The 13381-nt window shown below is 39.9% G+C and overlaps 1 protein-coding gene across 6 annotated transcripts in view; it reads left to right on the plus strand.

Annotated features, from left to right (window-relative positions):
• LOC121613664 (girdin-like) overlaps positions 1-13381 on the plus strand; it is a 65980-nt gene that overhangs the window by 31902 nt on the left and 20697 nt on the right. For all 6 annotated transcript variants that reach the window (XM_041947214.1, XM_041947209.1, XM_041947213.1 and 3 more), the window contains exons 5-16: positions 442-500; positions 1309-1392; positions 1552-1692; positions 2705-2877; positions 7592-7673; positions 8136-8294; positions 8916-9062; positions 9234-9378; positions 10030-10208; positions 11204-11341; positions 12829-13012; positions 13219-13349. In XM_041947214.1, coding sequence (XP_041803148.1) covers positions 442-500; positions 1309-1392; positions 1552-1692; positions 2705-2877; positions 7592-7673; positions 8136-8294; positions 8916-9062; positions 9234-9378; positions 10030-10208; positions 11204-11341; positions 12829-13012; positions 13219-13349 — 1622 coding nt within the window. The remainder of the gene's footprint in view (positions 1-441; positions 501-1308; positions 1393-1551; positions 1693-2704; positions 2878-7591; positions 7674-8135; positions 8295-8915; positions 9063-9233; positions 9379-10029; positions 10209-11203; positions 11342-12828; positions 13013-13218; positions 13350-13381) is intronic.

The following is a 13381-nucleotide window of genomic DNA, read 5'->3' on the forward strand; positions in this document are numbered from 1 at the left end:
ATGAGTAATAGATGGTGGATTTTTCCTGCCCCAACATTAGGAAAATGTGGCACCTTAAACACGACCTAACAAATGTTGATTGGATTTTTATAGGAAAATATATTTGAACATGTGCCAGAGTAGGCAGGCATCTGCCAAGGAAACACGAAGCACTTTGTAAAACTTGATTGGGAAGGATGGCCCACATCTCTCATTTTGTGGTGACATGCCCGAGGTAAACGTCTATTAATAGAATTTATTCATCAACCTCTGTGTTCTTACTCCACTTAAAACCACAAAAGCTTAACAGATGAGACAAAACAGAAACAAGACCATTAGAATGGTTGCAAATTCCATGTTGTTTGTTGTTCAGCAGTCATTTTGTTTGGTGTTTTGTGCAGACATACTTTATTTGGTTTGGCTGTAATAATCCCCTGTATCTTCTGTCTTTTTTTTTTCTAGAGCAAGGTCTGGAGGAGATGAAAAAACTGTTGCTCCTGCTGCTAGGCTGTGCTGTCCAGGTAAGAGCACAGTTTAGTACACTCAAACACTCACACACTTTGCATATGCAATTCAGGTTTCAAGGACCAGCCAAACAAGTTCATAACAGATGACAATCAAACTTTGTGCCTGTGATTCATGTTTCAAAACCATCAATACTATACACGATCCCACATCATGATGTTTTCTATGTTAAGGTCCTTAACTGAGCTAGTTGCTGATTTGTTACTTTTGCTGGTCATTTTGTAGTGATCTAATTCCAAAACAAAAAAAAATGGATTTGGAAAAAGGTTAGATTTCAGCCAGCCTCCCTTGATTAATGACATTTGCTCTCTTTGATAAAATGAGTGAACTCTAACTCTATCATACCACTAATGCTGCATAATGAATGGAATAGCAGACCTTTCCTGTCTTGTGACAAAGCCCCATTAAGTGTACTGACCTTTCAACAGCTCTATTGCTTTAGCAAAATGGCACCATAGTTCATGTGAATAACACTGACCTAATATTATGTCTGCATCAAGCTTGCATTAAGCAAAGCCTTACCTGGAGCCAAATAAGAATTATCTCACAGTGAAAAAGAGTTTACATCTTTAGTGCACAGGCTTGTTCTAATCCCATTTTCAGCCAGAAAGAGGAAAATGATCTTTGTCTGAGCCAGACAATAAGCTTTTACTTAAAGACTAGACTGCTTTCCTTAGTTTCCTGGAAGCTTACATTTCAGAGCTGCTTCTACCTTGTGTGTGCAGTGCTGGTCTACTAACCTCCAGTTAACCCCTAACAAACCTTGCTCTTTCTTCTCTTCTCTTGTGCCATCTTTGTTTACAGTGCGAGCAGAAGGAAGAGTACATTGAGCGAATCCAGACTCTCGACTTTGACACCAAAGCTGCCATAGCATCCCACATCCAAGAGGTAGTTCTTCTCTATAGTAAACAAAACAAGAGAATTACATATTTAACCTCCTCGACCTGCTTTGACATGCAAAATCTGAATGCATATTTGAACAGCAATCTTTTCTTTACAGTAGGGGACAAAATGTTGCTACTGGTGATATAATTCTTGTGATTTTAGGTGACTCATAATCAGGAGAATGTAGTGGACCTGCAGTGGTTGGAGAGTGGGGAAATGCCTCCTGAGGACCTGGACAGCCTCTCCAGAAACCTGGCTTTCCACCTCAAGCACCTGGTGGATGAGAGAGACACACAGTTGGAGGTAGTGACATATGAATTTTTTGTATGGGTGAGAGATTTGGTTAGAGATAGATTTGTTGAGCCTTCCTTTTATCACTTAGGCAACATAACCCAAACAACAAAAATACAAAGGTACAACAGGGCAAAACATAATGAAAAATGTCTTTTTCTATTCTCTTCCTTTGGGTGTGTGTAGGTGTCATGTACTGATGCGTGTTTGTGGATGTCTGTTACAGTTCTATGACAAAATATTGCTAATGAAAATTATGGGCTGCTTCTAATAAGGTTATGTGGAAACTTTTCTTTTTTGCCCTTACCACAAGAGAGCAGCCTCAGGAAGGAAGGGTTGAAACTGTTAACTGTCTCATGGATTGTGTGTGTGTGTGTGTGTGTGTGTGTGTGTGTGTGTGTGTGTGTGTGTGTGTGTGTGTGTGTGTGTGTGTGTGTGTGTGTGTGTGTGTGTGTGTTTTACTTAGAGTATATGCGTCATTAAATGAGTTTCCAACCCATAGGGTGCAGATGCACACGACTGATATAGCTGGTCATTTTGTGCGTGCGTGCGTGCGTGCGTGTGTGTGTGTGTGTGTGCATGCGTGTGTTGGGGGTTCTAATAGCCTCCAGATTATCACTGTGTAGTCCAGCCGCTCTCAATTAAAATCCCATTTCCTTTCACAGGCATAGATCAAAATAGTCTGTGCGTGAGACTGTGTATGTACTTTTTAGCCCAACCTGTGTTCATGGGTTGGGTGGTGGGGGTGCTATGAGTGAATCCGTGGATCTGCTCTCTTTGCCTCTTCGTTGCATCCTGCTTCATACTGTTGCCATTTCAGAAAATAGGAACACTGGTTAGTTCTGTACAGATTACCCTAAATACAGATTCAGAATTAGTTTTCTGTTTCAGCACTATTTGTATTGTGTTAATTTTTTCCTGATTCTGGCACTTTAGGACTCAAATGTGAACTCAAACTGCCTGACTCCTATTAATGGAAAGTAGAAATCTTCACTGCCTGCCCTCTCTTTTTTTGTCTTTCTAGACTATAGTGGAGTTAACGCAGGAGAGAGACTGTGTACAGCTGTCTCCATTGGCTCCCTGTCCAACCCAGTCTCCTGGTGACTCCCCCAGTATGAGGAGGACTGAAAGCCGACAGCACCTCTCTGTGGAGTTGGCTGATGCCAAGGCCAAAATCAGACGTCTTCGTCAGGAACTGTGAGTGCCATGGCTTTATCAGCTGGATATGTAATTTGAGCAAAGAGGGCAGAATGAAGAAAAACAGAAGTAACACCCATTTCAGTCTCCATAGTTAGCCCAAATGAGCTAAAGAACCACATAGAAAAAGGTCATTCTTTTATCTACCATAGTTTTCCCTCTTTGCTTCTCTTGCTGTCATCTGTTTCAGTCTGAATTGGGAACTTAAAGTCCCAGATCATCATTGGCTAGTTCAAGATTTAGGATGTCAGGTCCTCACGGTTTGAATTTGTACTCCTTTTAACATCAGCAGGAATATAGGCTTCTGTCATCCGTGTACTGAAAATACAGTTTACTGTACCTGTACACATAATTATGACATTTTTTCATCATTGAATTTGAGTTCCATAAATTGTTAATTTTTAATCGTTTTTGTGGACGTCCTAATATCAGGACTGTGTCATTGTCCTTCAACTTTTTTTTGGCATAGTGATATATTTATTTAGTATTTTGTGCCTTTATTAGACAGGGATAGTGGAGAGATGACAGGAAATGAGGGAGGGGGAGAAATGAAGTATAGACCCCAGGGACATTGCAGTTTCTGGTCAGGGGCCAGCCCATTTTTGACATATTTACTGCATTGGATGGTGTTTTCGTTGTCTCGAGATCTGACTGGTTCCATCCTTTTAATTAAACAATGTTGACAAACCAGCAGGGTTTTGAAATTGTGTTTTCTGGGTTGTCAGCCCTCTGTGGTTATTTGGAAATTTAATGACTGTATTCAAGCCTCAGTCATGATGCTGAAATAATAGTGACAGTGCAGAGAGGAGGAGTGGTGGTGACCAGCAGTCCATTTCCTCCCTACATCTATTACTCACACAATACCAGGCTGCTGTGACGTCACACTGCACCACACAAACACACACACAAATTGACCCCCCCCACAAACCTTGGTGAGGCCTTTTAAATTCTGCTTATGAATAATAGAACTTCCTTTTTAAAGTGCTATAATTCCGTGCCAGACAAAGGCTTAATGGTCAGCACAGCTCAGTTAGAAAAGAAGCCCCATCTGATAAGGGGAAGTATTTGAATGTTGCACAAATACTACATCTAATTACCAGACTGGCTTGGCGTCATTAGGTCAGTGTTGATACTGAATGCTTTAGCAGGAACTGTTTTGTTATAAGAAGGTTAAAAGGTGTTGATTACTTCATAGTCTGTCCTTCTTTTATACAGTGTTTTCAAGATTAAATTCCCAATGAAGCTAATCTTGGATTAGATTTCTGTGACGGTCTCTGTCAGGTCAGACAACATGTAGTTCCTACTTCAAGGGAATCATTTGCATGCTTGAGTGGCCCTGATTTCCAGACTACCTAAAAAGTATACTTGCTTTTATAAATATTTAGTAAGAGTTTTGCCAGTACTGCTCAAAACATGCCAAAACCATCTGCCATTTAAAGATGTTTGCAAATTAATTCCATTTTAACTGTATGAATAGTGACTAATAGCAGAATTGCTGTCTCCCACAGCAGAGAAATAACATAAGAAAAACACATTGTAAAAGTTGAAAATGTATTCAGATAAGTCCTAATGATTGGAAAGGACCTTAGGTCATATGTAAATGTTGTTTCATTCCACTCATGTATTTTGCAGGAGATATTGTTCTGTCTCCTTTTGTCACAGAGATAATGGTATATGTGAGGGCTAAATACAAGAATTATGGTTCTTTAACAACGGGTTGTAGCTCAGAATGAAGTGCAGGTCGCCCCTGCTGGGGCACATGAAAAGAGTGAAAAGCATCCTTGTCTTCATTCATTGTGGTTCTCGTGCTGAAAAGGTCCGACATTCATCACAGCTGACATCTCTCTTATATTTCCTTGACCTAAATTATGATCATTTCCTCAGTAGGCCTAAATAGGGCTACAGAACAACACTTAGCAAGTCATTGAGTTATTTTGTTTGTTGGTTGCTATGGTATTATTTACTTGTTCCTGCGGTGTCTCTGATTAAAAAACATTGTCATGTGATGGGCCAGAAAAGGGACAAACATGGCTTTAAGTCTGTCCATGCTGATGTAGTCTGGTAACATGATTGCAGTTTCTTCTCTAAGGCAGAAGAGGAGGGGGTTTGTTGTGTCTGGGTGCCTGCACATACAGATATTGCCTCTGCATACAAATGTAGATCTGTGTGTGTGTCTGTATGTGTCTGAAGCAGACCAGGTCAGAGCCTGGGGGTATGGTTCATTGTTCCCACAGTGGGCTGCTTGTTAATGTGTCTGTTAAAGCTACTGCGTCTTGGCTGCTTTTCCTCCTCCCACTGAACATCATTGAGTTTAAACCTGTGAAAAGCGTTTTGAGTCATTTTTACAGCTGCTATTCCTCAATGAGTCTAAGCCTAATTCCCAGATCAAAAAGATATTTTATACTCTCTCCATTTATCTGCTTCTGATTTCTTCTTATTAAACATATTTTTAAGCATCATATCTTTTTGACAATATTAGTAAATTATTAATTGTTATTGTTATTGTCAGAAACCATTTGAATTGAGAAACAGAACTGTAGTAATGGAATCTCTCCATTTAGTGTTACTAATGTAAAGAGTTTCTGAGTTCAGTGAGCCAATACAACTTGAATGTCAGTAGATCATTAACTGCTACAAATTCTAACTAACTCATTCAGATGAAAGGCAGGAATTATCGTAAGCACACTTAATGTGCACATTTTGTTGTAGGCTGATTGCAAATTGATTGCATTTAAAACCAGTGTGCTGTATTGTAATCCATGTGCAGGCCTAAATCATTGAATGCATGATTTGTTTATTATAGAATTGAATATTGAAGGTCAGTAATGTGGATTTTTAATTTAGTTATTTATTGAGGTAGGCAGGTTTAACAGATGACTTTAAGATCCAAACATATTAACTTGTTCCTTGACATACTATTATAGTTAACAAACAATTCAAAATATTACAAAGGAAATGTTTGATAATGTTTACCACAAAAGCTCTGTGCTTGTGTGTTTGTGTGTGTGTATGTATGGTGTTTTGTGTAGATAAAGGTGAGGAATAAAGGTTGCCTTCATTCCCTTTTCTAATATATCAGTGCATACAAGTGTTTGTGCCTGTGCTTGCACAGATGCAACTTGTGTTGAACCATTAACATAAGCAGCAGAGCCAGCTGCATCCATAATATGAGCCCAGAGCTAATCTGCCTAGAGTTGACAGGTGTTTGTGATTTGGAGAAGGGGATTTGGGGGGGTTAACTGATGAAACAAAAACAGAAATGGGTAAATATCCTGCCTGCATATTGACTCCAACTTCCCAAATAACCTTAGCTGTGGCAGGAAGATAAATGGGAGAGCATGCAAAGAAAGATGCATTTTCCTTCTTGAGATGCACCTCGAGACTCCAGTGAGCTGTAATCAAACAGGCCATCAGATGTTCAGTGGAGCATTTTCGTGCAAACACACATGCATGCATGCACGCATGCACAAACACACAGAACAGCATCTCAGGAATGCAGTCATTTTTCTTCAAAGCATTGTGACACATTCTCCCTCAATGGTAGGAGCCTGGAGAATCTGCACACACACAAACTCACACAGACAGCAAACGTCAGGCTGTCCTATTTCACTGTCACTTAAACAAATGATACAGGAGAGTGTTAGATAGCAGATAGCAAGACCCTATAATTGAGGGTGAAAGAATTAGAAATTTAATTCTATGTTTTGTACCACTTACAAAGCCAGATATCTCCTTCTTTAATCTCATCTGTTGCAGTTGTTTTTCCAGAATAAAGGAAAATGAGGGTTTGAGCCTCAGGGGTAGATTTGCATATAGTCACAGGGTCCTATGTTTTCTTCAGTTACTTTCAACTGCTGTCTTTCCCCTCTCTGTTTGTTATTGAGTGTTATGCTGAGTGTGATGTCCAGCTGAAAGATGTCATTTATTTTCTAGCTGAACTCAAGGCACAGACACACGTTGTGTCCTTCTCACCACAGCTGAAGCACACCAGATATAATTGGTTATTTTTACTGAAGAAAATGGGTTAGTGGGTTGATTGAAGTCTTGAAATCAACATGTGAGTTGCTGATTTTCCTAACTTGCCAACAACGGTGTCTTATGCTCAATGGGGTGTTTTTAGCAGTTTTTAAATGAATGAATGAAGTCCCTGTATGACAAGTCTGGAATAAAAATAATGCCTGAAATCGATCACTCGTGTTCCGAAAAATACACTCTAATGACTTCCAAATACTTAAGTGGGATTGCTTTTAAATATTTTTAATCTTTAATTCACTCTTCACTGTGTAACTTGCATGATTAACAGCAATAATTTACTGAAAGAGCTCAAATGTACAAAATGCCAAACTAATGAAATGAAAGTACTTAAAGTTAAGTTAATAGTGAAGATATTTAGGCAGATTAGGTGAAATGTAACCCTTGTCTGCAACTATGTCAATAGGTTGTTACCATTAAATGATTCAGCTGCAAGCTCTAAAATGGAAAGTGCCCTGAAGAAGTGTCCTTGTTTGTACTCCGAACTGATACACACACATGCATGCACACTGAAAAAAAAACTTAGCACATGATTTTCTCTGTATGGCTTCCATTTAATCATATGACCAGAGACACAAAACATCATGTTTTTCTTTTTTGCTAGAGAGAAATCTGCATCTTTTTTTCCAACTTTTCCATGGTCTATTTGTTTAACCCCTCTCACTCTTCCTCTTTCCTTCAGGGAGGAGAAGAGTGAGCAGCTTTTGGACACCAGGCAGGAGCTTGAGAACATGGAAGTGGAGCTCAAAAGACTTCAGCAAGAGGTACAGCACAAGTCACAGCGACCCTCACGTGCCTGTTTACACACACGCATTCATATGATTTGATCTCTTCTTCACCGGTCTTCCCTACTCTTTCTAAGTACTTTGTTTCTGCAGCGCTGCCAGTCTCTAATCAGCAAGCTACTGACTTACCTCATTAGAGGCTAATAGAGCTATCTTTAGTCTAGCAACAGCTTCACATGGCTTTTGATTTGTGAGCGTCAGGCTGACCGATGCTGTAAACAAGGTGGATGAGTTCAGGACATGGAGGTGTGCGTGCGTGCGTGCGTGCGTGCGTGTGTGTGTGTGTGTCCACGCGTGTGTGGGCACTGGTTGAGTGGTTGAATAGGCCTTTCTTTAGTTTGTTTGTTGTGAGGATTTCTTTTGTTTTTTTCAGGGGAGGTAATTTCAGAATACAGATATTTCAACATATTCATGCTTTATATTTACTTTCAACCCCTGCAGAGCTACCAGTTGCTGTCGGACGCTCGGTCGGCTCGAGCCTACCGCGACGAACTAGATGCACTCAGAGAGAAAGCGATCCGTGTCGACAAACTGGAGAGCGAGCTGAGCCGATACAAGGAGAAACTTCATGACATTGAGTTTTACAAGGCCCGAGTCGAGGTACACAACTGCGCACACACACACACACACACACACACACAAAGCATTACTTTAAGCCAAGGAGACACTGTTCTAGGACATCTCAACAATATTATGTTAGACTGGCCATATTGTAGAAAGCGCACAAGCAACATGTGACCATTATGCACATATACAGATACAAATACAGCACAAGTAGTAGTTTCTGTCTAAAAGTATTGATGTATTTGAATTGCAAGGGAAGCTTTTGCCACTGTTTGCTCGCCATGCATTCATAGCATCTGTACCATTTGAATATAAACTGCATAGCCAAATACATTATTTTAGAAAACCAAATTGCATTAATTATTTGAAAACTCTTGTATTTGGTGTCAATTTTACCCAAATTTGGATAAACAATTGAAATCTTCTGAACCTAATGTATGGGTATTAATACTATACAGCATATGCTACTGTTTCTGCATGCAGCTACCACTGATACTGTTACTGCTGATTCTACTAATAGTGCAGTTAATAAAAGTAGTAATAAGCATTTCCTGAGGAGGTCATCTCCAAAGCAAGTTTTGTGCTAGCTACAGTGTTTATGTTTTGTCATTTTTGTAGTTTAACTTGTATTATTTGTTGATGTGGTGGTTTCTGTAGGAGCTAAAGGAGGACAACCAGGTCCTGTTGGAGACTAAGGCCATGTTGGAGGAGCAGCTGGATGCTAGCCGGACCCGGTCTGACAAACTGCATCTCCTGGAAAAAGAGAATCTGCAGCTCAAGTCCAAGATCCATGACCTGGAGATGGTGAGATAATGGATTTATGGATCAGTGTTCCAGTGCAGGGAGCTAAAATTTGATTGGACAGAGTGTGACCAGAGTCAAAGGAAGAGAAGCTCAAGACAGGACAGTCATTTCAGCAGTCATGTGCTCAGGATATGTTTATCACATCTCACCATCTATCTCTGCAACCTCCAGGAACGGGACATGGACCGTAAGCGTATGGAGGAGCTGCTGGAGGAGAACCTTGTGCTTGAGATGGCCCAGAAACAGAGCATGGACGAGTCCCTGCACCTGGGTTGGGAGCTGGAGCAACTATCAAAGACACCAGAGCTGACCGAAGGTAAGAAGAAGATAAAGCCAACGACCTTTTGAAACCAGAGAACAGCATCAAGTTTCTGTGTGTTGGATGGCAGCCAGAATAAAAGATCTAATGCAAAGTTGAGTGTTTAGGACAGCAAAAAGTGAGATATTGTAATATTATTCAGCTGACAGTCACCTGAGTTGACCAGGTTGAAGGCTTCAGACAGCCAACAGACGGCTTTGATCATTGGCTCTTAGCCCTGGTCTCATCTCCATGGACCTTCTGCATTTGCCAGCCTCCACTGGGGTTTCTTTCCACTTGGTTAAGACCTGTAATTAATATTCAGTGGCTCTTGGAGGATAATCTGTGTGTTTGGATAAAAAGCTGTTAAGAGGTTTAACTAGCCAGGGATCTGAGTAAAGACTGTGTGTGTGTGTTTGTCGGGGGGTGGGGGGAGGTTGGTGTTTGTTAAAATGGCACTTTGAAAGCTTTAAGACCTGTAAAGTTGGACTCTAGGGCTTTGTATTCATTTATTTTTTGATAGACTCAACAGTATCAAGTTTTTTTTAAATATATATAGTAATTATTGTTGTGTCTCTCTGGTTTTTGACTTTTTTCAAATTTCTTTGTATTTTAGTTATATTAAAACCTTGATGTATAATCCACATTTTCTTGCCCTAATTGATGCAGCCCCTCAGAAGTCACTGGGCGAGGAGGTGAATGAGCTGACCTCGAGCCGCCTGTTGAAGCTGGAGAAAGACAACCAGACCCTGCTGAGGACGGTGGAGGAACTCAGAGGTGCAGCCAGTCAGGACACCGTGGTAAAACTGGCCAAGGTCAACCAGGAAAACCAGAGACTTAACCAGAAGGTAAGCAGCTGACTGCATTTTGAAGTGTTCTTCATTGGTTAGGTAAGGGTTAGTTTGATAATTCTAAGCCATTTCTTCTTTCTTTTTCTTCTTAATAACTAAATGGCAAAAATACACACATAGATATACTCCTGACACTTCCTTGGTCATCTATTTTCAAAGAAAATAAGTAGTAATAAGCCTTCAGAATTCCTGTAAGGTTAGTTGTGCGTTACGAAAAATACTTTTTTGAAAAGCTGCTTTGTTGGACAGTTTTAATCTGTAAACTAAAACATGGTCGTAGTACATGTACTGACTAAAAGAAGTGTTGAGATCAGTTGAGTTTAGGTTTTTTTGTCCCTCATCAGGGTCACCACCTAGATTAGCATATTGGACTGGCACTCCTCCATAATATATCACCCTAACAGTTTGCTTTAGGTCTTTTCACACAGTGAAAAAACAGAGGGAAATAAAAGAAGATAAAGATGGAGAAAGTATAGAGAGGGGTGGATAGGGGGATGAAAGCAAAGCTGTAAATCCAGGCAGTCCTGCATTGCCTTTTCTTTCCCAGTCTTTGACTCTCAAACGCCCCTCTCTAAAGAAGTCTCTCAGCTATTTTCAGAAATATAAGCCCCTCTCTCTGCCCTCTGAATAAAAAGCATGAAATTGTGTTTTTCCTCTCACAAAGAGAAAATCCAAAGTGAGAAATTTATTTCTGAGTGACTTGAGTTGAAGAGCCAAATCACATTAAAATGTGAATGCACCCTCTAGTAGACTGGAAGGACAGAAATGGTCTCATTTAATGTGCATCTCTCTCTCAATTATAATAGCATCACAATGCAGGAGATGCTGTGACATAGGATGTAATGAAAGAAAATCTGCAGGGCATCATGGTATCAGTACCTGAAGGGGAAAACAATCATGAAATGGCACATACAAATATTTGACAATTATTACTGAGAAAACAGTCAAAATAGTACAACACTTTAAAATGGCACTTAAATTATTGTTTACAGTTAGAGCAGCTGGAGAGTGAACTGACAGCCGACAAAGAGTCACTCCGCAGCGCTGAGTCGCTCAGTACTGACCTGATGAAGGAGAAGGCTTTACTAGAGAAGACTCTGGAAACGCTCAGAGAAAACTCTGAGAGACAGGTAATCCACACACACACACACACACACACACACACACACACACACATATTCCATTTTATTTCACATGCTTAAAATAAAACAGCATGGCATATATTTCCTGTGCTTTGTGGAAAATAGCTGCTGACTTCACATTGAACTCAGTCTACTACTCTGTGGCTTAACCACCGGCTACAGCAACTTCAAAGGGTCAAAACTTGATCTCAAATTTCCCAATGGGTTTAAAAATACAGCCATCACTAGATGGAGACATTGTGCAGTTTTCATTCAATTTTCTTGTGACACTGGCTTGATGAGCAGGAACAAGTAAATGAAGCAGTTTACTTCAAAACCTATTTTATTTACCACTTTTATATGCAGCATTGCAAGGATGCTGCTGAAATACAACTCAGAAAGACTGACTGACTGACATGTGATGTGCATTGTTTTTGGAAATCTGACTCATGATATTCAGTCTGTAAAAGCGTATACATAGCATACACATGATGTTTTAATTTGGGAAGTTTATTTCAAATCCAGATGGTCATCATTTTAAATAGCTGTCACTTATTCTTGGTTTTCAGTCAGTAGAAAGTATTTAAGTGTATTAATTCTTCTGAGTGGTAGTTGCTTGTGTGCCACATTTTTGCTAAATGTTAAGTCATTGTCTTATTAGGCCCATTGTGTTCGAGATGGCTGAAGAAGTTAGCACAGTGAGCCTAATGTTACAGAGAGTGACTTTTCTCACATCTAGCATTTATGCACTTTAAAATACCGTTAGCATAGCAGTCTGTATCCTGGACAAGCATATGGTCAGTTACACCAACACAGTCAGACAAAAGGGACTTTGAGACTGTGCGTCATACACGCGGCTCTATCTACAAAACCATCATTGATTCTCGTTCCTGGAAAGTGCAAAAAAAAAAGAACATGACTAAGCTGTATAATTTACTCAAGTCGATAGAGTTTTCTTGAGAGCAATCTTTGTGCAGCTGATTTGCATTTGGCTCAATTTTTTTTTTGTGGAACTACTACTGTGTTTTGTTGACTACACAGATTTCTGTCACTCTGTGGCCGAGATACAGTCACTCATTATGTACTTTATCGCTCTTAGACCCAAATCTGACACCTTTGAGTAGTTTAACCATTTGATTTGTAAAATCCGGCTTTGATGAGCTACAAAGCAGAGAAAACACATGTTACATTCACAGATTACTGTGGGTAATTCTGTCCAGTTGCATAATGACATATAATTAATGCAGTTTAAATCAAATGTGCTCAAATGTTAATCAAATGCTCCCTTTTTTAAATTTCGTTTTTCATTAAACTAAAAGGAATCTTTAACCAGAATGTCAGAGCGTCCTTTTCATTTCTTAAATCTTTCTCCAAGCATCAGCTGATAAAAAACAACCTTGTTATAAAGTCACACAACACAGAACAATTGATGAGTAAATCTTGCATTTTAAACACAACCCTAGTGTGCCATTAAAACTGTGACGTCTGTTCTCCAGATGAAGGGTCTGGAGCAGGAGAACAAGCACCTGGGCCAGACGGTGTCGTCTCTGCGGCAGCGATGCCAGGTTGGTGCCGAAGCCCGGGTCAAGGATGTGGAGAAAGAGAATCGCGTTCTCCACGAGTCCATCTGCGAGACAACTGGCAAACTCAATAAGATGGAGTTTGAGAGGAAACAACTGCGTGAGTGATGTGTTACTTAATAGTTTTTGTTGTTTGTTGCAGTAAGTGTGGATGTATTTTTTTTCCCTCTATCTGTCCTTTTTTAATCATGAAGAATCCATATTCACAGCTACCTGTAGTTTCTAGCTCCCTTTTCCTTGTTTTTTAATTTTCAGTTCCTAGTAAAAATTATGGTTGTCTGTGTGTCTTGTTTTTTTTTTATGCAGGTAAAGAGCTTGAAGTGATGAAGGAGAAAGGTGAGCGAGCAGAAGAGTTGGAGATTCAGATGCAGAAGTTGGAAAGGGACAACGAGAGCTTGCAGAAGAAAGTTGCCAGTCTTGGAATCACCTGTGAAAAGGTTTGATGCATTTGAATTTCTGCCTTCTGTAT

Source organism: Chelmon rostratus, chromosome 11, assembly GCF_017976325.1.
Source record: "Chelmon rostratus isolate fCheRos1 chromosome 11, fCheRos1.pri, whole genome shotgun sequence".
Lineage (NCBI taxonomy): Eukaryota > Metazoa > Chordata > Actinopteri > Chaetodontiformes > Chaetodontidae > Chelmon > Chelmon rostratus.